Raw genomic sequence first — 25815 nt, 5'->3', positions numbered from 1 at the left:
CACCCTACTCACAGGGGACTCAGCATCCCGCCTCACCTCTGTCCGGGTAGCCATCAGTTAGACCTAGGATAGGGCTGACATTTCTGTGGATGCACAGCTGGGAGCTTTGGGGGCTGGCCAGGCCATCCCTGCTCAGGCGGCTCCCTCTGGGTCCCTCAGGTCCTGTGAGGTTCTCCCAGCTCTCCTGTACCTACATCCTGGAGGAGAGGCTTCCTCTTCAGCCACCAGCCTCTCCCTTGCCCAGTCTGTAGGCCATTTCCTGGGGGAATGGGTCCTGGGACACCCAGCCATACTCCAGTCCCTCCTGGACAACCGTGGGCTGAGGGGCTCTGTCTGGAATGGAGACCCAGGTGGACCCCACCTATTGCCCTACCACCATCCATCCCCAACTCCTGTCTACCACCAGCCTTGTCTTTGAGAGGGGAGGTCCAAGCAGGCCGCAGGCAGACTTGGGCAGGAGGTGATCACTCACCAGGCTGACTATGCTAAGTTCAGCCCCTTGAAGGGAGTCCCTGATCCCTCATCACAGGTGAGCTCAAAGGAGAAAAAGGGTCTTTCCAGGGGAGGCCTGGAGAGGCCGCTGGTGGGGGTGGGGGTGGGGGTGGCTGGTGCTTTTGTAAATTTCTGGATGTTTACATGTTGGACTTGAATTCAGAAAGTGTCAGATGTTGCCCGGCCCTTACAGCAGCCTGTGTATCCAGGGTCAGCCTGTGGGCATGATATGAATGCTTGTTGTGGGGCAGGGACCCGTATGTGGGCCGGGACAATGAATGTGGTGCAAGGATGTGTGCCAGACCCCAAGGGAGATGTGGTTGGCTTCATCAGTAGCTTAGAAAGAGCCCCCAGCAGCCCAGGCCGGGGGAAGAGCCAGTGCAAAGGCCTGGAGGTGGGAACAGCTGAGGGGAGATGGGAGACCTGGGTGGGAGTGGTGGGTAAATGGGGGGATGCAGGAGGGATGTTGCACGCAGGGAATGACCCCTTTAGAGTCACCACAACCCCATTCCTGGTGCCCTGTGGGCATGGCAGGGGATGGGTGTTCCCCAGGCCTCCACTTCTCAACCATCACAGCGCTGGGCACTGTCACCACAATCAGGCCTTCCTTGGGGTGTCCCCATCAGGCTGGAATGAAGAACAGGCTCTCGAGAGGAGGGGACAGGAGTCACCAGCCCAAGGCTGTCACTTGTCCCTGCTCAGCCTCACTGCCATTACCCACCCATGGGACCACCCCCTGCCCAAGCTGCCGTATCTACTCATTCATTCATTCCATCCAGCTATTTTCTGGGCCTCAGAAAACAAAACAGACCCTGACCAGGTACAGAGCTGAGGCCAGGAAGAAAACAGGTGTGGGGCTGGGGAAGAGATGGAGGGGCTGCTGTGTGAAAAGGTCATTTTAGGGGTGGGCACAGGTGTCCAGTCGCTTTGCAAAGTTGTCCCGGAGCACAGAGGTTGAGGGGTAGCTGGAGTTTGGGGGGCCAGATTTTGGGAAGGGGTGGCTAGGAGTTCCTGAGGACTGTCAGCGACTGGTGTCGTGGTTTGGCTAATGTCCCCTCTGTCGCGCAATGCAAGAGGGCGAGTTTGAGGAGCCGCCGAGCGCTGGCGGGGGAAGGGGGAAGACCGAGCACCCAGAATAAGGGATCTTTAAATGTGGGCGGGGCTTGCGGGGTCGCTGGGGGCGGGTCCAATCGGGCTTAGCCAATTGGCTGCACCGCCCGCGTCGCACCGCCCCCTCCTCTCCTGGCCCGGGCGGGCGCTCACCGCCCCCCGGCCCCGCCGGTGCACCGGGCGGCGGGGGATGCTCCCGCTGTCGCCGCCGCCGCCGCCACCGCCTCCCCCCGCCCCGCCGCCGTCGGGCCCACCGTCCCGCCGCCGTTGCCCGTCCCCGCCGAGACCCCGGCCCCGGCCCCGGCCCCGGCCCCGTCCTGTGGGTCCTTGTCCGCACGGGACACTGTCTCCTCCAGCCTCGACCGCCCGGCTGAGCCGAGCCCCGCAGGTATGGGGTGGGATGGGCAGGGGTGCCGGGGAAGGAGGCACGTCCGGGAGGGGGACCGGTTTGGGGCTGGGGACACGGGGAAGGGCATGTGTGTCTGTGCACTGCCAGGTTGAGTGACGAGTCTCGGACCCCCATCCCGCATGGGGCGGGTGCTGGGTTCTCTTTGGGGGGTGAGTCTCCAAACTCCATGGATACGGTGGGGGGTGTCCTCAGGGTGGAGGCAGTGACCCGGGACTGACTTGGGAATGGGAGTAAGGAGACCCTCGCTGCTGGCCCCTGGATCCAGCAGTCAGGGCCACCACGGTAGGGGTCAGCAAGCCCAGCTCACCTTGGACAGAGATTGGGGCACCCCGCACAGGGCGCTGCCCGCTATCCTGGGGGGTGGCCCATAGATGTGAGCGCTGGCGGTTGGGGCCGAGTGAGAGAAGCTGGTGGAGATGGAGCAGTGTGGGGGGCGCTGGTGGAGGCAGCCTGGGGAGGGCAGGGCAGGCTAATTGCACCCTGCTGGCTGCTGGCAGGTCCCTGATGGTGGTGATGGGGGAATGCCTGAGGGATCAGGCAGCCAGCCAGCACCTCACTGCACCGGTGCTGGGCAGTCCATGGGGAGGGAGGGCGAGTGAATCCTGTGCACCCTGCAGAGTGAGGGCCCCAGAGTGCTGGAATGGGAGAGGGGTCCCCGGGTCCGTCCCCACCCTCCACAGGACACACAACCCACGACTTGTCCACACATCCCAGAAGGTTCCACCATGTGCTCTGGCCGTGGTTTCTGGAAACAGCGTGGTGGGCATCTTGCCTCACAGGGGGCTCTGCCTTGGGAACTGAGGGGTCGGGGGCACCTCCTCCCGGTCCGTCTGTGAAGGACAAAGCTTGGTGCTGGGCAGCAGCACTGTGGCAGGTGTCTCCATGGCCACATGCTAAGACTTTCCACATGGGATCTGGCCACCCACCCTGATGGGTGGACACCAAGATGCGGCTTTACTGAAGAGGCAGCGAGGAGGTGACTTCGCCCTGGCTGGGATGCTGAGGGTCCCTCTGGGCAGCTACGGCACCCAACCTGTCATTTGTAAGAAAGGTTCCTGTGAGTGCCTTTGGGGTCTGTTGGGTTTCTCTGTCTTCCTTTTGCGTGGCAGAGCAGCCTGCTTCCTGCTGCCTGCCCACCTTCTTCAGTCCCTCAAGAGCCCTCCTGAGTGCCCCCTGTCCCGTTTGGCTCACAGGGTTCCCACAGTGTGTCTGGGATGGTGTGGAAGGGAGCTCTGCTCACCCTCCTACCCTGGCCTTCAGCCAATGGAGGGCTCAAGCTCCAGACACATTTGACAATTTGGGCCATTCCAGGATCCCTCACAACCGAATGCAGCCCATAGGGTGTTACTCACCATTTAGGGGAGCTCCTTGGAGAACTTGAGAGACTTCACTAAAAAAAAAAAAACAACACACCCTTTAGTGGATATCCCAACCTTGCCCCTGGTTTCAGAGGGGCCCTTGGGTCTTTGGGAATCCCTGAGGGTCCTGGGGACCCCAGCTTTAGGTCCAGGTTGCAGTGGGCGTGGGGGAGGTACACCTGGGAAGGGGCGGGGCCTCTTGTCCCCAGGTCCCTCTGGTCCCACTCAGCCCTCAGAAAAGGACTGCTTCTCCTGTGGGATCTCAGGCAAACCACTTTGTCGTTCTGTTTTCTCGGAGGTCACGGTAGGGCATGGGCACCCATCATGCCTCTGCCCTGAGCTCTGGGGGCCCTCAGGATAGGGCCGGGCTGGCTCCCTCTCCAGATGGCAGCTCATCAAGAGGGAGCCAGGCAGATCTTGCCACCCACCGCCCCCACCCCCGCCCCCCAGTTGGCACTTAGTTCCTGCCCTTCCTGGCTGTGTGACCTTGGGCAAGGTACTGAAACTCTCTGAGCCTTGTCTCCTGTCTATAAAAAGGGGTCAGGGATGCCACCTGCCTTGCCGAGTGGCGATGGAGGTTAAATGTGATCATTCTGATAAAGGGCTCAGCCACAGGAAGCACTAGGGGCATGTCAACATGACGGGATGCCTCCACCCTCTGCTCGCATGGAAGCCCACGCCCCCACTCTCACGCTGCCCGGGGCACCTTAGGCCTCAGCTGCCAGGCAAGGAGCAGCGTGGCCGACAAATGGCTGGATTTGGCCTGTGTGTTGGGTGGCTGAGTCACATCCCCAAATTGCATCTTCATTGGTGCATTTCCGAAGGTCGTCTGCGGGCCCCCACCCCCTCCTGGTCCTGTCTGCCAGGCCTCCCACCTCTCCTGCCTGGGCCCCCAGAACCCCCAGCAAGGATTTGCACTTTCAGGAAGGATGGGGAGCGGGGTGCCTGGGGTTTCCTGTTCTCCCAGGCAAGGGCAGGGTCTGGGGCTGCTGTGCTGACAAGCTCCCAGACCCGCCTAGCAGCCAAAAGCCCTTAAGGTGGCAGGTCCCTGATGGTGGTGATGGGGGAATGTCCCACAGCCCAGGAGGAGAGGAGCACCCTAGTGTTTGTGACACACACACACACACACACACACACACACACACACACACAGATCCGGGCCAAGGTCAGCCTTATAAACTGTGATACACTGGGCCCACGTGAGAGGCCAGGCCTTATAAACTGTGACACACTGGGCCCACATGAGAGGCCAGGCCTCATATACTGTGAAGTGCCGAGCTTGCAGGAGGCCAGGCCTTATACATTGCGAAGTGTCAGGCCACAGGTGGCCACAGCCCGGTGGACGTGATGGGTGGTAGGGGTGAGGGAGGAACATGTTCTAAGACTCATGAGGTCACTGACCATGGCAGGAACGTTTCTTGCACTTCTGTGTGCTGGTACCAGCATCTGGGGACACACAGTGAGCAGGACATACGCAGTCTGGGGGCACCGGACAAGGACACAGGGGTCCTGTGATGCATAGGGCTCTGGCAGAGGTCGCCTATGCCCTGCCCAGCAGCATGGCTTATCTTGGCATGTCCTGACAAGACAGTTTCTGCACCTGTCACCCCCAGAGCATGGTCTCAGGGCCGGGGAGATGTCCTGTCTGTGCACACAGTCCCCCTCCTAGTCCCCCAGTGCATGCTGGCTTAGCCTTTTCAAAGGGGAGCACACTTGGCACACTGCCCACTGCTGCCAAGCTTGTTGGGAGAATTTCAACCAGGCAGCGTGGTCCAGAATCTCCCCTGTAAGGAGATAGTCCCATCACAGCACAGTGCCTCAGTTTCCCCTTCTATAAAACTGGCCAAATACCAGGACCCCCTTCTTGGGCATATTTCGAAGATTTAAGAGAAAATTTGTGTGAAATATGGAGACGAGTATGTAATGGATCAGGTGTGGGGAATGTCCGGGGTAGGGAACAGCCTTATAAACTGTGAAGTGCTGGGCCTGCAGGAGACCAGCCCATATAAACTGTGACGATGGTTAAGAAACATTGGTGGAGTGACAGCAGGTGGCGTGCAAGGTTTAGAGAGTAGGCTGGGGTGGGTCTGGCAGGTCAGAACCCAGCAGACAGGATCATTGAGGTCCCTGCTCTTGCACATGACACCCACATTACTGCCCTGTGCTGGGGCAATATCTGAGGATGTTGTGCAATCAATCTGCTCCTCGGCCTGGCGGGGAAACTGAGGCTGGCCCCGTGTCACAGGGCCAGGCTGAGCATGTCCCACAGGCCCTATAGATTCAATTCTGGGATCTTAGAGTTAAGTCCCAGATTGCCATGTTGGTCCTGGAATCTGGAGATCACTGACCTCCCTCCACCCAGTCAGGAGGGAGCTGGGGGTCTCTATATAGCCCCAGCCTCAGTCCCTAATGTTACCCTAGCCATAGCCTGTACCTGCCTAAGTGTGTTAAGGCCTCGGAACAACTTGAGGGGCGGAACTGGAGGCTCAGTGAAGTGAGGTTAAATTGTCCAAGAGCCTGAAGGTCAGTGGGAGACTAGCCCAGGTTGGAATCACCTCCCGACTATGCACCTGCATGACCTCTACTCCTCCCAGGCACACCTGCCAATCAATCTCAGGGCATACAGAAGTGTTTACTGCGTAGTGGCTGTGTGCTAGGCACTGTCTAGGCCCAGAAAGCCAGTGGGCAAAGGTCAGATAGAGGGTTTTCCAGGTGGAGGGCACAGCACATGTAAAGGCCCTGAGGCAGGGCCAAGCTGGTTGGGATAGGTGAGAGGGAGGCCAGTGTTTCTGGAAGGGAGTGATTCTGGGGAGAGTGAGAAGGACGAATGGTGTGGAACTGGGACCCCAGAGGGCCTCCTGGCCACGGTGGGGAGTTTGGTTTTTATGCAGTGACACTGGGGAGCCACGAGAAGGTTTGAGGGTTTTCGCAGTGGTCCCGGGCCCTCTGATCAGTTGGTATGACCATGTCCCTCCTGCCCCTGCAGGTCAGCGTGGGAGCCCAGCTGCTGAGCCATGCCGGGCCCCAGGCAGCCTGCAGTGAGCCCAACCCCGGCACCCACATAGTCATGAACAACCACAGCCACAATGGCTGTGGGGGGCGGCCGCTGGGAGGCGGACTGGGGGCCCTGACCCGAGACCCTCCGGACGCCGAGGCCAGCTGCCCCCTGCAGCCCCCACATAGTCCAGGCCTCCAAGTCGTGGTGGCCAAGAACGAGCTGGGCGGGCTCTCACCCGGCAGCCCCCGAGGGCACTCCCAGGACCAGGAGGAGGAGGAAGACGATGAGGAGGATGAGGTGGGTGGGCAGAGGGGCTCCAGGAGGCCCCCCAACGTGGGCCACCGCCTGGGCCACCGGCGGGTGCTCTTCGAGAAGCGGAAGCGCCTCAGTGACTACGCCCTCATCTTTGGCATGTTTGGCATCGTTGTCATGGTGACAGAGACGGAGCTGTCCTGGGGGGTCTACACTAAGGTAGGCATGGCCCTTCCCCCTGGCACCTCAGGGAAGCCCTACCCGTACCTCACAGAGGCCCTGCCTGGCACACCTGGCTCCCCATCATCCCTCGGGCATGGAATCAGGGCACATCGGCCCCAGGAGAGGAGGATGGGGGATACAGGGGACCCTGGAGATGGGAGATGGGGGGCTCCTGGGGATCCTGCTGTGCCCTCTTCCTGGGGTGGCAGGGAGACTGCAGATGGGGGACAGAGACTCGAGTCCATTCCCCCGCTTGCACCAAGGGCCATACCCTGGCTCAGGGTGGGGTAGGGGATGTCCCCCAGGATATGCCTGGGCTGGGGGAGCTCAGACAAGGCCTGGGTGGAGAGCAGGGAAAGAGCTTCACTCCCGCCCCCCAGCAGCGGGGGCCAGGTTACGAGCCTGGCTGTGGGTCCCTTAGCGCTGCCTGAGGGTGTGTGAGGACGGAGCGATCAGGGCTGTCTGCCTGTGAACGGTGAAATGCTGTGCCTGTGTGAGAACAGGCCTTATAAACTCTGAAGTGCTATGTCCGTATGAGGCTAGGCCTTATACACCATGGCATACTGAGCCTTATCCATTCTGAAGTACTACACCCACATGAAGCCAGGCCGTACAAACTGTGAAGTACTAACCCATCTTACTCTAAGCCCAGGCTAAAGAGTAAGGGCAAGAGTGCCACTTTCTGAGTGAAGTGCCCAGGTATGAGGGTCAGAGGGCTGCCCCCCCGCCCCCCCTCAGCATCGTCCTGCTGTTTGCTCTCTCTCTGCCCAGGAGTCCCTGTACTCATTTGCACTCAAATGCCTCATCAGCCTCTCCACAGTCATCCTGCTGGGTCTGGTTATCCTCTACCATGCCCGGGAAATCCAGGTCAGTGCCCAGCTGGGCTGGGGTACCCCCTCTCCCTCCACACCAGCCACCTGGAGCCCCAGCCCCCTAAGCATAAGAGGACCGATAGCTTCCTTATAGAAAAGGATCTCTGTGAAGACACACCATTTCGACCACTCTAACGTTTCCTAGAACGTGTGTCTATGTTTTAATTTTTATTGATTATTTGAGAAAGGGTCCGTCAGAGCGCAGGGTGGGAGGTGGGGGTGAGCTAGGGTCTAGCACACATGGATGGCCCATGTGGAGCCCTGGGGTCTTCTGAGGGTTTACAGTGGTGGAAACCAGTGTTATTAGCACCAGGCTCCTTTCGTATTCAATAGGACCCTGCATTTAAAAGATTTATCCCATGCCAGGGAGTTTGTTCTTCTTTTGGGGGATTAATCAAAACCAGGCCAGGCTTGAGTCCAGCTCAGGGCATGTCAGGCAGGTGTGCCCACAGAGGGCTGACATCCCCTGGGTCTGGTGCCAGGTCCCAGGGACACCAAAGGATGTCAGATCTGGCTCCTCACCTCTGGCCTCTGACCCCTGACAGTCTGGCAGGAAATGGGTGGAGGAAAATCCTACCTGGGTTGCACCGTGTGTAGATGTCTATGAAGACACCAGGGTCTGGCGCACGGGAAGGGCCCTGGATGTGGCTGAGGGCAGCAGCGAAGGGGACAGTGACAACTGAGCTGAAAGGAAGCCGTTCTGAGGCTACAGCCATTGGGAACAGCAGTCTGGCAGCTCCTCAAACAGTTACTCACAGAGTTAGTTACCAAGTGATCCAGCAAATCCGCTCCTAGGTGTAGATCCAAGAGAAACAAAAACATCCACGCAAAAACGTGCACACAGATGTTCATAACAGCCCTCTTCACAATAGCCAGAAAGTGGAAAGAAGTTAGATGTCTGTTAACAGGTATATGGATAAACCAAATGTGGTCTATTCATACAGTGGCATTGCTATTCATTGTAATATTATTTTGTTGTTGTTAATCCTCACCTAAGGATAGTTTCCCATTGATTTTTTTTTTAGAGAGAGTGCAGGGGAGGGGGAGAGACGGAGGGAAACATCAGAGTGAGAGAGACACATTGATTGGTTGCCTCCCTCACAAGCCCTGACCAGGGCCAGGAATCAAGCCTGCAGCTGAGGTACATGCCCTTGACTGGAATCGAACCTGGACCCTTTAGTCCACAGGCCGACGCTCTATCCACTGAGCCAAACTGTCCAGGGCTCATTGTATTGTTAATATATTATTCTATTTATATATTATTCATTTATTTAGTATTCAACCATAAAAAGAAAGAAGGAAGTTTGCACAGCTGAGTGGCTTCAGCAAACAGAAGTTTATTTTCTCACAGTTCCGGAGGCTGCAAATCCCAGATCAGGTGCTGGCAGGACCGGGTCCTGGTGAGGCCTCTCTCCTTGACTTGCAGGCAGCCACTGTCTCACTGTGTCCTCACAGGGCCTTTTCCCTGTGTGCATGTATTCCCGGTGCCTCTTCCTCTTCTTCTTTTACATTTTAATTCTTACCCGAAGATATGATTTTTTATTGATTTTTAGAGAGAGAGGAAGGGAGAGAGAGAAAAACAGCCATCTATGTGAGAGAGAAACATCGATTGGTTGCCTCTCACACGCATCCTGACCGGGGATCGAACCCGAACCATCTGGTGCACGGGATGACACTCCAACCAACTGAGCCACCCGGCCAGGGCTCTTCCTCTTCTTAAAAGGACACAGTCCTATAGTATTAAGACCCCACCCTCATGACCTCATTTAACCTTAATCACCTCTTTAAAGGTCCTGTCTCCAAATACAGTCACGTGGAGAGTTAGGGCTTCAATATATGAATTTTGAGGGGACATGATTCAGCCCATAACACCCCACCCTCTGGTGCATCCCCCAAATTCATGTCCTTCTCCCATGCAAAATGCATTCATTCCATCCCAATATCCCCCAAAGTCTTAAGCCATTTCAGCATCAAGTCCAAAGTCTCATCTAAGTACCATGTGAGTGAGATCTGGGTGAGACTAAGGTAAGCTTCTTCGCCAGCAGTGACTCAGACAAGTGCTGGCACAGGCACAGGACAGACATTCCTCTTCCAAAAGGGAGGATCCAAAGGAAGCAAAGGGCATGGGTTCTAATCAAGTCTCAGAGCCAGCAGGGCAGATTCCATGAGCTCGGAAGGCTCAGGAAGAATCCTCTCGGCCGAACGCTCCACCTTCCAGACCCACGGGGTGGCCGCGTGCCCCTGGGCCCTGGTGTCTGGCTTCTGTCCCTCAGCCTGATGTCTTCCAGGTCATCCACATTGTGGGGTGTGCCTGTGCTTTACTCCCCTTCGTGGCTGAGTAGCACTCCTTCGGGTGAATGGACACATTTTGTTCACCCCCTTCCTTTGATGGACACTGGGTGGTTCCCACTTCCGGCGGTGTGAACAGTGCGGCTGTGGCTGTGCGTGCACAAGAACTGGTCCCAGCGTCTGTTTTCCTTTCTCTTGCGGATCCCACCTAGGATTGGGATTGCTGGGTCATGGTCATTCTGTGTTTAACCTTTTGTGGACCGCCGGGCCCATGTTTAGTTTGGAGTGTGGCCAACCCTGGGATGTAAGGAGTTGTGCCTATGAGGCGTGTTTCTGGTAAAAGTCCAGTGGGAGGGATTTCACCTCGGGTCTCGCTGGGGGAGAGGGGGGGGCTGGATGTGTGTCTGAGACCACCGCTGCCGCCTGTCTGCCCTCCGCAGCTGTTCATGGTGGACAATGGGGCGGACGACTGGCGCATTGCCATGACGTGTGAGCGCGTCCTCCTCATCTCCCTGGAGCTGGCCGTGTGCGCCATCCACCCGGTGCCCGGCCACTACCGCTTCACGTGGACGGCGCGGCTGGCCTTCACGTACGCGCCAGCGGCGGCCGAGGCGGACGTGGACGTGCTGCTGTCCGTCCCCATGTTCCTGCGCCTCTACCTGCTGGGCCGCGTCATGCTGCTGCACAGCAAGATCTTCACGGACGCCTCGTCCCGCAGCATCGGGGCGCTCAACAAGATAACCTTCAACACGCGCTTCGTCATGAAGACGCTCATGACCATCTGCCCAGGCACCGTGCTGCTCGTCTTCAGCATCTCCTCCTGGATCATCGCCGCCTGGACCGTGCGCGTCTGCGAGAGGTGTGTCTTGACCCCCAGCCCCTAACCCGGTGAGCGCCACGCCCACCCATGACTTCGGTGACTCAGCTCCCCCAGCCATCGCTTCTGTCCCCCTGATCCCAGTGAGCCCCAGGCCCACCCATTATTTCAGTGCCCAGGGCTTCCCTAGCAATCACTTCCATCCTCCTGACCCTGACCCTGACGACCCCAGGCCCATCCATGACTTCAGTGACCCAGGCTCCTCCAGCCATCTCTTTCATCCCCTTGATCTCCCCCACCCTGCCCCGTCCAGTTCCCGGCCTCAGCGACTATCCAAAACCCTGGGACTCCAGCCTTGTGTCCCCAACCACCCCTGACCCACACCCCTCTGCGACCCCAGCCCCCTTCCCCCCACTTTCCTCCAGGGGGACTCATGCTTCTCTTTCTCCCAGCCCCTCTACTCTGCGGGCAGCTGGCCTCTGACCTCTGGCCCAGGCAGTGGAGGCAGCAGGAACAGGGTGCCCGCCCAGCTGCCTGTCTCTACCCCGATTTAACTTGCTCTCCTCTCCCCTCTGCCTGCCCCGCTGGACTGTAGGGAAAACATGTGAGTCCCAGGCTTGGCCAAGCTGTGTGTGCAGAGCTGCTGCCGCCGTGCTGCCCGTGAGGAATTTAAGATTAGCTGCCGAGGGGGGAGGGGTGTGGGGGGGCAGGTAGGATTGAGTTAGGCTCAGGACGGTGGGAGGCAGGCCATTCGCAGCTTCTGTCCACTTGGGGCCCTTGGGGGCTCTGTCCAAGGTGTGGGGAGGAAAAAGGGCTGAGCTCTAGCGTCTTGTTTGGGCAGCTGACCCAGGGACCTGGAGTCTGGGGTGAAGGGAACTGGCCCGGCCTTTAGGATCCCTACTTGGGTTTTGTTCTCAACAGTCCTGGACAATGGCAGCCATCAACCCAAGTTACAGATGAGGAAACTGAGGCTCTCAGGGGCAAAGGGACATTCCTAAGAGCCTGTTTCTGGTTGTCTCCCACCCCCCGGGGATCCAGGGAGGGAGGGGCACCTTGTTCAGGAGGGGTCTGTGTTAGGTGGTGCTATGATTGGGCTTCCTGGGGGAGGGGGCCCTGGGCTGGACTTGCCCCCCAGGACCTCAGTCCTCACCCCTTCAAGCCCCCGCTCCTTGTCATCAAGGCTTACCACCTGGGGGTCACACGGGGCCTCCTTGGACCCCTGATATGCCCCAATGTCAGTTCCCACAGCCCACTCCCCACCCTTCAGGGCAGGCTCAGATCAAGGTCTGGGGAATGAGAGAGGTATCCCTCCTCAGGCATCCCTGAGGTCCAGGCTGGATCATTTCAGGGGGCCCCAGGTGGGGGTGGGGAATGGGGCAGGGTGAGGGGGGCAGCCAATCCTAAATTCTGAGCCCATATTGCTGCTTGAAACCCCCTCGCCTGCCTCCCTCTGCCCCACAGCTCTGTCCCACCCCTACCTCACCTCCCGCATGCCCCCCCTCCCTGGTCCTGGGGGTTCTGCAGCACCCACCCATGGCTGGAGAGCCCCCCTCCTGCCTCCTGAGTTGGGGGTGCTGGTCTCCACAGAGTTGGAGGCTGAGGCAGCTTGGGGTTCAGGTACCTCAGTGAAAGATGGGGGTCAGTTTCTGTCCCCTGCACCCAGCAAGCAGCTTGGGAGCCCCCCAGTGGGGCGGAGATGCCCCAACACCAGACCTGCTGTGACGGCCTCCGTCCCTCCCGCTCCCACTGGGGCTTCCCTTCCATCTCCTCCCCACCTTGAACCCCTGGCCCAGCCCCATCTACCTGAACAGCCTTCCCCCAGCCCCCCTACAGCCCCACAGTGAGGCCCCCCCTCCTTTGTGCCACCATGGTTGACCTCTGACCTTGAACCCTTTCAGAGGAGGTCTTCGCCCACTGGCGGGGTTTCAGGTGGCCTGAGGCCTGCTAAGGAGGGGTTTAGCTGGAAAGGGCTCCCCCAAGCTGAAGGGGCTTTGCAGGCTGGGGCTGGCCCAGAGCAGAACCTGGAGCTGCCCCCAGACCCAGAGAACCAGCCGCTCGGCCCCCGGCCTGGGCTGACATGGGTAGAACCTGTTCATAGTCTGTGTGGCCAGGGTCCCGGGCCAGTCCGTGATGGGGACAAAGCAGTGTGCTTTGCAAGGCCTTGGGGCCTGTGACCCCCACACACACATCAAAAGTTCAGCCCCAGGCTCTCCCCAGGGCTAAGTATGCTGTCTCCTCTCTCCTTACCCCCAGATCAACCCAGGCGTGGGATTGGGGTGACTGGTGCTGCCCTCCACATATCGATATCCCTTCTTCACCCAAGTCCTGGAGCATGATTCTTCAACCCCACATCTCCCCAACAGACCCCTCCCTCAGGGCTGGCTGGTGAGGGAAGTTCTTCCTGGTGTCTGATGTGACTCCTCACCTCCGTGCCGCTTCTGGTGCCCATGGCCACCCGTGTCCACGCCTGTCTGTCTGTCTGTCTATGGGAAAGGTTCCGGTGGACATGCGTGGACACATGTGGACATACCTCACCTGGCCCCCTCTCTGCTCCGTGCCCAGGGCTAGAAGGGCAGATGTCCCGAGCAGCAGCTTTGGGGTCGGTGAAGGAAGGAGGGTGAAACGGGGCCTGGGAGGAGGATTTGGGTGCCCTCTGTCCCGGGAGCACCACCCCCCTCAACCACGCCTTTATCACTGTGAGCCCTCGGAGTGACTGGCTCCCTGATTCTAGCACTGCCCCAGGGGGTGTGATGAAGGAGGAGGGACCAGTGCGGGCTGACCAGCCCTCCCTACTCTCCCTAGGTACCACGATAAACAGGAAGTGACCAGCAACTTCCTGGGGGCCATGTGGCTTATCTCCATCACCTTCCTCTCCATTGGCTACGGAGACATGGTGCCACACACCTACTGCGGGAAAGGCGTGTGCCTGCTCACCGGCATCATGGTAAGGGCCGGGCCCTTGCACGTCCCCCGCCGACAGGGAGGTCACCGTCACAAGTTGTACCACACAGACAGGCATTTGTTCTCGCAAAAACATGACGCCACCCCCACCACCCTTTCCTTTCCTCCCTCAGAAGGAGGGGCCTTCGTGCAGAGGCTCCGCACAGCCCCCTGCTCTAACGCCCTGTTCTCAGGTGTCACCATCTCTTGAAACCTGAAGCCCAGTTGCTCTGTTCCCCTCCCTTCTCACTCCCTCCTGTTTGGAGGCCGCTGGGGGCCGCGTCCTCCTGCCTCCCCACCAGGGCCGCCCGCCTCCTGGCTGAGCGGAGCGCCCCTCCCTGGTGAAAGGGCATGTGCACACGTGCTTATGTTGTTTTGTGACAGTGGAAGGGGAAAGTAAAGATCAGCCACAATCTCCCCCACCCCCCCAGCAAATGGACTTTCTAAATAAACAAACAAAAACACTCAGATAAATGAGCTTTAACCCAGAAAACCCTCAGTGGAATGGAAAAGCCGTGTTCTCTTCTCTGGGATGCGGCTCCTTCCAGAAAACCAGTTTCATGTCCAGCCAACAGCTCACTCCCAGCCCTCGCCCCCCAGCGCACACACACACACACACACACACACACACACACACACACACACACACACACACGGTCATGCTTGGGTCCCTTTTAGCTACTCTGTTGGCTCTCTCCTGTTCCCTCTGTGCCCAGTGCGTCTCCTCCCCTCACTGCTCACAGACCCATCCCCTTCCACTGTCCCACCAACCCCGCGTTTCCCTGTCCCTGAACTTCAGGGTATCCCGGCGGGCCTTCCTCCGAGCCCAGCCTCTTTTGCTCAGCGCGGTCACCTCTTCTCCTTCCTTGCCGTGTAGCATGCCACGTGCAGGTTTCCGGCGTGTTACTTTGCCCCTAATCACAGGGCTTTTCCTGAGAACAGGCTCGTGGGTCCTCCCAACGTCCTTGGCCTGGTCAGGAACCCTCATCGGGGTTTCCTTGGAGGGTCCCTTGGTGCCCACCTCACCAAGCCGGGCATGTTGGCCCAACCAGGAGAGTTTGACAGTGTCCCTGGCCCTTGTCCACTCCTCCCCATAAGTGTTTTCTTCCACCCCTGAGAAAAAGTGAGCTCGTGCCAGCCACGCCCCCAGCCCTCAGGGCCCAAGCCGGGGTTCTCCCTCCTCCCACCCGGTACTCAGCCGCCGCAGGCGGAAGCAGCTGGCAGGTGAAGCACCAGGGACAGCCTCGAGCACAGGCAGAGAACCAGCTTCTGGCTCCGTCACCAGCCCCTGCCGCCTACTTCCTGGTCACGTCTGAGGCTGATGGCACCGCCTGAGTGTCCTAGGCTCCCTGGACCCCACTTCTCTGTGGCAGAACCTCCCCTCTCCCCCACTTTCTTCCTCCTGTGTTGCTTTTTGCTGCCCCTCCCTTACCTGCCCTTCCCTCCTCCTTGGCGCCTCACTCCTGCCCCCTGTCCCTCCCAGCAGCCCCCAAGCGACCTCCTTTTCTGGCTGGGCTGCCACTAAGGGCATCCTGAGGAGAGTGGTTGTACCCACCAGGGAACCCACATGAGGAGGCATCCTCCCCCCTCCCCACCTGCTGGGACCTGTGCGTTCCTCCTCCCTTCTGCAGGTGCCCCACTGTGCGCAGCTGGCTGGCCTTTCCCTTATGCCTCCCTTCTCACTGTCAGCTGACTCTCGTTACTGTTCAGCAACCTGTTAGCCCAGTCTCTGTCCCCAATACCCGGACCCAAAGCCCTGACAGATTCTAAATCCTCCCACTTCCATGGTCATCGGCCCCAAACCTGCCTGCAGATCCTGCTGTTCCTTGTCCCTTTCTTATCTCCGAGCCTCCGTTTCCCCCTCTGCCCAATGGAGGTAAGAATGGAGTTGTTGGGATAAAATGAGCTCATCTGTGGGACTTGCTCCCCAGACATTGGATGGATAAAGCACATGGGGTCGGGAGTCAGTGAGTCTGAGCCAACACTGCAGGCTTGAAGGGTGAAGTCAAAGGTGGGATCAGGACAGGCTTCCTGGAGGAGGGAGCGTGTCCTGCTTTGGCCTGGGACCCACCTGAAGCAGGATGTTGATGCGCTCCACCCTCCTCACGCAGGGGGCTGGCTGCACGGCGCTCGTGGTGGCTGTGGTGGCCCGGAAACTGGAGCTCACCAAGGCAGAGAAACACGTGCACAACTTCATGATGGACACTCAGCTCACCAAGCGGGTAAGGATGCCAGCCCCCATCATGCCAGCCTCCTGATCATCAAGGGCAGACCCCCCCCCCGCCCTACTTCTGCACGTTACAGGCACACCCATGTGCCCACAGGTCCCCACACTGCCCTGGGCATGCCAACACTGCACTGGGCTCTGCCATTGATGAGAACGCCCGGGAGCTGTGCACAGAGACGTGGAGAAGGCCACAGGGTCCACCCGTGTGCCCAGTCACAGCCCTGCCGCGGGCCATGCAGTGAGAGGCAGGAATGATGGGACCAGGCAGCCACGTGCAACTTACAAGCTGACCTTGGCAGGTTGACCTCTCTGTGCCTCTGTTTCCCCTGTGTGAAATGGGGAACTGTTCTTTCTCTGGCCCAGGTGAAAAATGCCGCTGCTAACGTTCTCAGGGAGACGTGGCTCATCTACAAACACACCAGGCTGGTGAAGAAGCCAGACTACGCCCGGGTTCGGAAACACCAGCGTAAGTTCCTCCAAGCCATCCATCAGTAAGTCCAGCACCTTTCCCACCCACGTTTCTGTGTCCGCCTGGGGCGGAGGCAGCGTGACACGCCCCCCGGGAAGAGGCCGAGGGCCCGGCCAGACAGCCCAGCATGGCCTCGGCGTGGCCGCCTATGCTAGGTGGTCAGGTGACGGACCAGCAGCTTCTGTTGGATGGGTAGTTGGGATGGTCCGAGGGAGAGATATGAAGGGCCCAGCATTCATCCAGGGAAATCACCTTTGGTAAGGCATGCAGTCCATCCAACATAAATGGCAGGAAGCATATTTTATTCTCTGGAATAGCCCAAATGATTTTACCCCTTAGACACTGAAGCAATATCCCCTTTTGGCTTTGGCTAGCGGGAAGCTCAGAATTTGTGGCCGGATCTATAAGCTCGTGTGGAATAATTAGAAACTACTTAATTTCCTCTTTTGTCCCTTTGTCCTGAGAATTACTCATTCAAGTAGTTCTCATCCTTGGCTGCTCGTTGGAGTCACTCAACTAGCTTTTAAAAATCCTACAGGCCACACCCAACACCAGTTACTCTACAGTGTGGGATTAGTCTGGGCTTAAGCTTAAGTTCCTCCGGTGAGTCCAGTGTGCAGCCAGAGTTGGCACATTTTCGGTAAAGAGCCAGACAGTAAACATTTCAGGCGTCGTGGCCCAGACCATCTCTGTCACTACTCTGCTCTGCTGTTGTCACAGGAAAGCCGTGGAGATGAGCGGGCGTGTCTGTGCGACACGTTATTTTCCAAAACAGGCATCCGGCCAGGTTTGGCTCACAGGATATGAAATGCCAGTGACTGTCCACTCAAAACATCCTATGAGCTACATATACAATTCCACATTTCTTGGTAGCCACATTTTTTAAAAAAGCAAAAGGGAGCAAGTAAAATAAAATTAATATATTTATTTAGTGTATCCAAATTATTATTATTTTAACATGTGATTAAGATTTAAAAAATCATTGAGGTATTTTATAAAGTTTTTTGTACTAAATCTTCAAAGTCCATTGTATATTTTACACTCACAGCTTGTTTTTATTCGGACTAACCACATTTCAAGTGCCACATATAGGATGCATGAGACAGCACCCCGTCTAGAATTTAAACAGCTCCAAATTCTGTGGGGTGGAGCCCCGTGGTACCTGATGTAAAAGAGTGAAAACATGTTCTTAGGCACTTTTCAGAATGAGCCTCTCTGAAGAGAGTTCCCAAGTCTCAAATCATGAGAAAACCCATTCACAAGTGGGTTCTCCTCGGTGAATGAGAAGGCTCCCTGTCCCAGGAGCTCGCAGGCCAGACTCAGGGGCTGATGAGTTAGAGAGTGAGATGAGCAGTGTTAGGGTCTGAGCTAGTACAGCAGGAAGGCAACCGACTCAACCATAACCAAGAGGCAGCACAGAGAACGCCAATGTGAGCGGTGGGATGGGGAGGTTGGATAGAGGAGGGAGCCCGAGCTGTGGCTGGGACAGCCCTGAGCCTGGGCTTCCAGAAGGTAAAGGAGAATGACCACTTACCAGGGAGAGACCAGGCCGTGGGAGAAGAAGCTCACCAGCTGGGCTTTAATTTTTTAATTCTGTTCAGTCTTTTTTAAAAACAGCTTTATTGGGGTATAATTGACATACAGTCAACTGCACCTACTTAAAGTGTACAGTTTGATGAGTGTTAACATATGTCCACACCCATGAAACTATCATCACAGTGAAGATAATGAACAGATCCATCACCCCAAACGTTTTCTTATGCTGCTTACCATCCTTGTCTTTTAACTGGAGAGTTTAGTTCATTTACATGTATTGTGTTTGCTATTATCATTGGGATGCTTTCTAATGATAATAATCCCTACACCCCAGGACTTCGGGAGGTCTAAATGAGATGATTTGCAGAAATGCCTGGCATAGTCCCCAGCACAGAACAATCTCTTGGTAGCACATAGCGTCCACCTCACCCCCGGCCCTTGCTCTCTGCCTCTGCTTCCACCGCCATCTGAAAACCAGGGAGAGGAGCTGGTATCTCATTGGCTTGACTTCACTGTGCCCAGGTGTTAGTCCTACCTCCTCACAAGACTCTGAGACCCTTGAGGACAGGGAACTCTCCTCGCTGACTCTTCCACAGTTGTTAGCTGACCACTGGTTCCCAATCTGGTCCCTTCCACCTAACAGTGGGGCCTGGGCAAGTGACACACTACTCCACGTATCTTATCTGTAAAGAGGAGATGATGGTAACGAGTGTGATGTCGATCGAACACAGGTGGGATGGCCAGATGACTCCCCTGCGCCTGACTGCCGCACAGTATTTTCTAAATATAGGAACTGGAATTGTTGTTATTTCCACCCTCAATGGGGTCATTTTATCACTCCACAAGCATTTCCTGCACCAGCTGGTGTGGGGGACACTAGACGTGGCCCCGCCCTGGATCTTGCCCTAGGGGATGTTCCAGAAAGTTCTTTGGGGGAAGTAGGAGTATGAGAATTGAGGAGAGCCAGGTCTGGGGAGAAGGCGCCTGCTCTGTGAATTATCTGTGACCATTTGTTCGGGGGCAGGACTGTTTCACTCACCTTTAGATCCCCTTGCACCCCCACCCCCACCAGAAGCAGTAGCCCTGCAAGAACAGATGATGAAGTCAAGAAGTGTGAACTCGGGCCTGAAGGGCGGATACGATGTGAGTGGGAAACTGAGAGGCAGGCTGGCATACCAAGGATGCCCACAGGCTGAGGGAAGGCAAGGAGGTGGGAAGGAGCCCAACGCCAGGGAAACGGGAGGTCTGCTCTGCACACGTGAGGCCCCACGAAGGGGCGCTGTATGCAAAGCCCGTGAAAAGGAAGACATGGTCTCAGAGAAGATGGATGGGGAGTGTGTGTTTCCTTGGCCTGCGGTAGTACGTGGGTGGCTTGAAACAGCAGAATTTATGATCACCGTCCTGGAGGCCAGAAGACCAAAATCCAGGTGTCAGCAGGGCCATGTTCCCTGTGAAGGTGCCAGGGGAGGCTCTGTTCCAGGTCTCTCCGAGCCTCTGGCAGCGTCGGGCGTTCCTTAGCTGGTGGATGCATCTCCAATGATCCATTTCCATGTGGCATTCTTCCTGCGTCTTCATGTTGTCCTCCATCTGCGCGTGTCTGTGTACAGACTTCCCCTTTTGTATGAAGACACCAATCATATTGGGTTAGGATTCCCCCCAAGGACCCATCTTAACCTGGTGACATAGGTCACATACTGAGGTCCTAGGGGTTAGGACTTCAATATATCTTTTGTGGGGAACACCATTCAACCCATATGACTCCCCGGGGAAGGCACGGCAGGGCTCCTCAGCAGCCTCCTGGGGCCATCTGTATTCGCCTCCGTTTCTCCAGACTGAGGGCTGGGTCTTGGGGCCCTGGCAGTGTTCAGCATGGTGGGCCCTGAGGGGCCTCCCCACGCATCCATCGCATGTGGGCACACACGGGCGGAGTTTGAGCCAGTGAAGAAGAGAGTCTTACCTGGAACCGCTCCCCTGGCCCAGGTTAGCTACAGAGGCATGGAGAGGAAGGTGCGGACACACAGGCCATTCCTCACGCCTCGGGCAGCTAGTGGAGGCCAAGGGCAGAGAGGCTGCCCAGGGTGTTACCAGCCATTGGCTTTGCCACTCTGAGCCTCAGTTTCCCCCTTAGGAAACATCATGGGTATAGTTTACTGGACTAAAAGTCACCTCTAGGGCCAGGTGCCTGGCACAGGTTGGCAGACAGCAGAGTTGCGGAGCGAGGGCAGCTGCGTTTGTCCTGGCCAGGGCTGGGTGGATACTGCTGGAGGGAGGGGGCAGAGGACGGATGCACCTCTGAGGGGCTGGCACTGCCCTCTCAGAAGCTGAGCCCCTCGGCAGAGCAAGGGCAACAGCCCCTCGGGTCCAGGGGTCAGCATGTGGGAGGAGGGCAGCATTGGGCATGAGCTGCCCAGCGGTGCTGAGATTAAAATTGCCCTGTGATTTCTCTCTGCTCCCCCGGGTCCTGCCAGAGCTCAGAAGTAAGTCTCCTCCTGAGGGTCAGGGGTGCATGGTGGTCATGGGTCAGGGTGCATCCCCGGGGCAGCTCCTGGAGGCGGCCAGGGCTGGTGTCCACCCTGCAGACCAGTGCAGGCTTTACTGAGACGTGCTGAGCCGGGCCCTATGCACACAGCCAGACGGTGGTCACTTTGGGCAGTGGCTGAGCTGCCGCCCAGGCCCTGCTGCCCCCTATGTGTGGGGAGGGAATGGACTGCAGGGGGCCTGACCCCAACTCCCACCTCATCTCCCCACTGCATGTCCCACATGGCAACCCTGGGTGGGGCAAGTGCATGAGGGACCCCCCCATCCCCCCAACAATGCATCCTCCACACAACCCCACCCACCCACCGGTCCCCAGGCTCCGGAGTGTGAAGATTGAGCAGGGAAAGCTGAACGACCAGGCCAACACACTCGCAGAGCTGGCCAAGGTGAGCAAGGTGGGGCCCGGTGGGACGGCTCCCTGGGCCAGTCTGGGCTGGTTGGGTCTCTGGGGAGGAAAGGGGGCATTTCAGTAAAGGACAGGGCACAGCTCCTGCTGAGGGAGGGGCAGAACTGGGGTTCTCAGGGCAGGCAGGCGACACCAGCAAGGGATGCGGGGCATAGGAGCCAGCAGGGAACAGCAGCCCTGTCTGCAAGGGTCCATCGTGACCAGAAGCTCTGACTGTGAGAGGAACTCCGGGAATCTACATCTGTAAAAGCTACTTTTAACATTGGCAGTAGTTTTTATTTTTTTAAAATATACTTTTATTGCTTTCAGAGAGGAAGGGAGTGGTGGAGAGATAGAAACATCAATGATGAGAGAGAATCGTTGATCGGCTGCCACCTGCATGCCCCCCCCCCCCCACACTGGAATAGAGCCCGCAACCTGGGCATGTGCCCTGACTGGGAATCGAACTGTCACCTCCTGGTTCATAGGTTGATGCTTAACCACTGAGCCAAGCCGGGTGGGCTAGTGTTTTTTGTTTGTTTTAATTAATATATAAGAAAATCGTATATATGGGCAAAATTGATGATGTACTTTTGCTGCGGATATAAATTCAAGTAATAGCCCCAACAGAAAGCTAAACACCTTTTTGAAAATTAAAGTTGATTCCACAGCTCAGTACGATCAGTTTGTGTTATAAATGAATCTATTTGTTGGTTCAAACATCAAGTCCTACCCTCTTTCCTGCTTTTCTCTTAGAATGTTCTCACACTATTCAGAACTTCTCCTGACAATGTTACATACTTCATAAATAGTTCATGTGTGAGCTTTGCCTATTGGTCCCACTCCCTAATCAATTATCAGTTAGAGCAGTGATGGGCAACCTTTTGAGCTTGGTGTGTCAAACTTCGCCAAAAAACTGAGCATAACTCGGGTAGTATGTCACTTTGAGGAAAAAACATTATTTCGCAAATGTTTCATCCTCAGGAGCAGCAAATGTTTCATCCTCGGCATGCGGCCGCCTCAGCGGCCGCGTGTCATCAGAAATGGCTACGCGTGTCAGTGCTGACACACGTGTCATAGGTTCGCCATCACTGAGTTAGAGGCTACTTTAATGTTATCTTTAGAAGATGTTAAGTCCTATTCTATTTCACTTCTTATACCCAGCTCATTGTGGACTCACTCTCTTCCTCATTTCAAGAGATTGCAAAGTAATTTAATATTAACCTACATAAAATTAATTTGGAAGGGAACGTTACAGAGGAAAAAACATTCTAGAACCCTGAAGAAATAATTCAGCCCGGCTGGTGTGGCTCAGCGAGTGGTTGAGCATCGACCTATGAGCAGGAGGTCATGGTGACCAGTTGCAAGCTTGATCCCCAGTAGGGGATGTGTAGGAGGCAGCAGATCGATGATTCTCATCATTGATGTTTCTCTCTCTCTCCCTCTCCCTTCCTCTCTCGGAAATCAATAAAAACATGTTTTTAAAATAAATAATTCAATTGGTGGTAGAAACTAGAACATAACCCTAAGAGAATATAAAAATCATTGGCCAACTAATTTGATGTCATATGAGATTATAGCCATAAATGTAAAATACCTTGGAAAAACTCAGATACTAGGAATTATAATTTGAATTATCCATATTACACTTCTTTAGCACAAATGATTGAAATTTGAATTTTTAAAATTTTAAACCTTGTAATCATGGTGGTATACTCTCAAAATACATTTTACAAAAGCTTCTTTGAATTCAGTCTTTAATTAGATTGGATTATATGGGTTTCTAATTTTTTTAATTAAACAAGGTTAAAATGTTTTCCAATCAAATTTTTCTGCTTTCCTTTCCAAGGTTGCTAATTTAATTTGTATTTCTCTGGCAAAAATAAAATATATAGGGTGTCCCAGACTTTACAGCTAATAGCTCAATGATGTTTTTTTCTTTTCAGATTTAACCCATTGGAATTCATTATTCAAAGTGTGTATACATTTTTGGGGACACCCTGTATATCCTAAGTTTAAAACAATTTTTTTTAAATCTCAGAGAGGGCCAAAATGAACCACCCCAGTGTTGGATGCCTCCAGATATTACCCTCTGACCCTGGGGACTGTGGTTCCTGAGGCAGGCTGGGGTGAAGGTCAGTGGCCCTAGGAGGGGCTCCGAGGTGTTTGTCCTCCCCCCACCCCCCACCCCCGCCTCCCCTACCCCTTAGTGGGGTCAGCCTACTGGTAACAGAAGAAAGGGTGGAGGGCAAAGGTGTGGAAAGGCTGGGATAGTCTGCAGGTATGTAATCGGCGCCTCATCCTATTTCTCTCCCGCGGAGCAAGGGGTTGGGGTGTTTGCCCCCCTCAGCCAGACCTGCCCCCCTCAGCCAGACCTGCCCCTGCAGTCCTCGCCTCCAAAGCCTAGGAGAGGCGGTAAACTCCGGTTCCCGCCTGCGGGTCTGGTCACCGAGAGCTGGGGTTAGAGACGCGGAGCGATGTTCTAGCGCCACCTGGTGGCGAGAGTGGATCCTTCTGGACAGTAGTAGAACTGGCCCGTGCTGCTGCCCTGTGGGGAGTAGTGAAGGTGGTGGGGACACCTGTCGCCTATCATAACAGCGATTATGGCTGTCGTGTTCCTGGGTCTGTGATTGGGCCAGATCCTCTGGATACTCACCTCCCTCCAGACCTCTATCCAATCCCTAGTGTACTGTATGTGTTAGGTGGCCAGTTCAGTCCCTCAGGGCAGCTCTGGTCACCTCCACCCCTCCCCAGTACAGCCCTTGGCCTTTCCCAGGCCTGCTGGCCCCAGCTTGTCATTTAACTTGTCTGTCCCCTCACCTATTCTCCCACCATTTCCTGGGATCTAGCAGGAGACCTGCAGGGCTGGGGGTGTCCTCACAGTTGCAAATGTCTGTGTGTGTGTCTGTCACTCCCTGTCTCACTCAGCCTCTTCTCTCTCCCACCTCTGTTTCTCACAGACCCAGAATGCCATGTACGACCTCATGTCCGAGCTGCACGCCCAGCACGAGGACCTTGAGGCCCGCCTGGCTGCCCTCGAAAGCCGCCTGGATGCGCTGGGCACCTCCCTGCAGGCCTTGCCTAGCCTCATCACCCAAGCCATACACCCACTTCCCCCACCCTTGCCTCCCCAGCCTGGCGCCCCAGACCAGGCAGCCCAGAGCTCCCCATGCCGGTGGCCACCCGTGGCCCCTTCAGACTGCGGGTGATGGCCCTGCCCACCACCGGACCCCACAATCTTGGCCATTGTGTGGCCGCCACCTCCACACCATCCAGGAAGGCCGGTCTAGTTGTGCCTCTTGGAGTACAGGAGCCAGAGCTGAATTGGGCTGAGTGGCCAGGGGCCCGTCCCACCCAGACTGTCTGGACAGGGGTGGCTGCTGCCTGCTTTCTCCCTGGTTGGAGCTTAGGGAGCCCAGGGCTTCCTCTGATTCCCTGGCCCCCTAACTCTCCCCAGGCCCCCGGTGGGCTCAGAACAGCAGGGAGAGGGGTCCTTGCCAGTTCTTAATAAAGCAGGACCCATCCAGTTGCTGCCTGTTGTGTGTAGCTGGGGGACACTCATAGTCACAATACGGGAGGTGGACACCTGGCCTGGGGTCCCAGAATGGATATGGGGGTTACGGTGAGCCAATCTCCATCATCTTCCTAGCCTGGTAGTCTCCTGAGCCCGAGCCTGAGGACATCGGCACCAGTCCCACCTGGCTCTGATAGAGGGACCTGCAGGGGATGTGGCCCAGCCCCCACAGGAGGCACTGGATGGTCAGACATTCTTCCCTTTGACCAGCTGGCTTTGCTGGAGCACCCCCTGTGGACAGGTGCCAAGGAAGCACAGTCCAATAAGGGAGTTGACACGGGTGAGGAGGGCTATTCAGTCTTCATTGGACGTGTACTGAGCACCTGCTGTATTCAGGGAACGTGAGGTAAATGATCACACTGACTCTACCAGAACCTGACCAGGGTGGAATAGGGAAACTGAGACTCAGAGAAGCCTGGGGCTACAACGTGAGGAGTGGTGAGCCAGGACTCCAACTTGGGGACCCACTGGCCACCATGAAGAACCCAGACTTGGGGGAGGGCACTTCATGGGGGGCTGGTGTGAGTTGGGGAAGGTGTGGTGCAATTGTGGGGTTAAAGTGGCCCATTTGGGGTGGGCCGGAAGGGAAGGTTCTGGACACAGGTAGAATCAGAAAGATCCCTCCAGGCCTTGGGCTCAGGGTGTGGGGGTCAGGCAGGGGGCAGCAGGCACTAGGCAGATGCTGGGCCCTGATGGGGGTGGAGAGGGAAACCCTGGCCCCTGCAGAGGCTAACCTGGGCCCAGCAGACAGCCCAGGCCCTGGCAGCCTCTGATAAAGCCATTGGCACCTGGCTGGAGGAGATAGGTTGGGTGCAAGAGAGAAGGGTGTGGAGAGGTGCCAGTGGGCTGCTGTCAGACCTGGGTTCGAGTTGTGACTGCCATCCCTGGGTACCTCTGGCAGTGGCTGCCCCTCTGGGGGCCTGTGTTTCCCTATCTGTGAAATCCAGTGATGAGAAAAGGGTGCCCACCTTGGGTGCAGCCATCTGATGGAGGAGCAACAGTGAACACATGGCAGTCACAAGCTCAGAGCCATAAAGAAGTAAACAAGGTCACAGCATGCCTAGGGGCCTGGAGGTGGACCTGGGAGAGGGCGTTCCTAGCAACAGCACAGCCAGTGCAAAGGCCAGGAGGCAAGACCTGAGCTTGGTGTGTTTGGGGCACAACCAGTAGGTGACAGGGGCGGGAGGAGGTGACAGGGGCTGGGGCAGCACCCAGGGCCAAAGGTGCCAGGTGGGGGAGCGAGAGACCACAGGGCACAGCTCGGGGCTGCCTCCACACATCCGCCCCCGCCCCGCCCGCCTCTGACTCATCAGCGCCGACCCTACAA

General features: G+C 56.7%; 1 protein-coding gene across 2 annotated transcripts; it reads left to right on the top strand.

Annotated features, from left to right (window-relative positions):
- The first annotated feature begins 1853 nt into the window (after window positions 1-1853).
- On the top strand, window positions 1854-24293 carry KCNN1 (potassium calcium-activated channel subfamily N member 1). 2 transcript variants are annotated; one of them, XM_079772662.1, is made up of 9 exons: window positions 1854-1990; window positions 6356-6838; window positions 7613-7708; window positions 10443-10861; window positions 13622-13763; window positions 15871-15981; window positions 16350-16477; window positions 20846-20915; window positions 23875-24293. In XM_079772662.1, the coding sequence occupies exons 2-9, from the start codon at window positions 6437-6439 to the stop codon at window positions 24121-24123; spliced, it is 1617 nt and encodes a 538-aa protein (XP_079628788.1). In that variant the 5' UTR covers window positions 1854-1990; window positions 6356-6436; the 3' UTR covers window positions 24124-24293. The 2 variants fall into 2 exon arrangements, with proteins under 2 accessions (XP_079628788.1, XP_079628789.1); XM_079772663.1 differs by having other exon boundaries at window positions 1879-1990; window positions 10443-10863; window positions 13603-13763.
- The last annotated feature ends 1522 nt before the right edge of the window (window positions 24294-25815 follow it).

Source organism: Cnephaeus nilssonii, assembly GCF_951640355.1.
Source record: "Cnephaeus nilssonii genome assembly, chromosome: 5".
NCBI classification, from domain to species: Eukaryota; Metazoa; Chordata; class Mammalia; order Chiroptera; family Vespertilionidae; genus Cnephaeus; species Cnephaeus nilssonii.
This window is presented reverse-complemented; position numbering and strand designations above follow the sequence as displayed.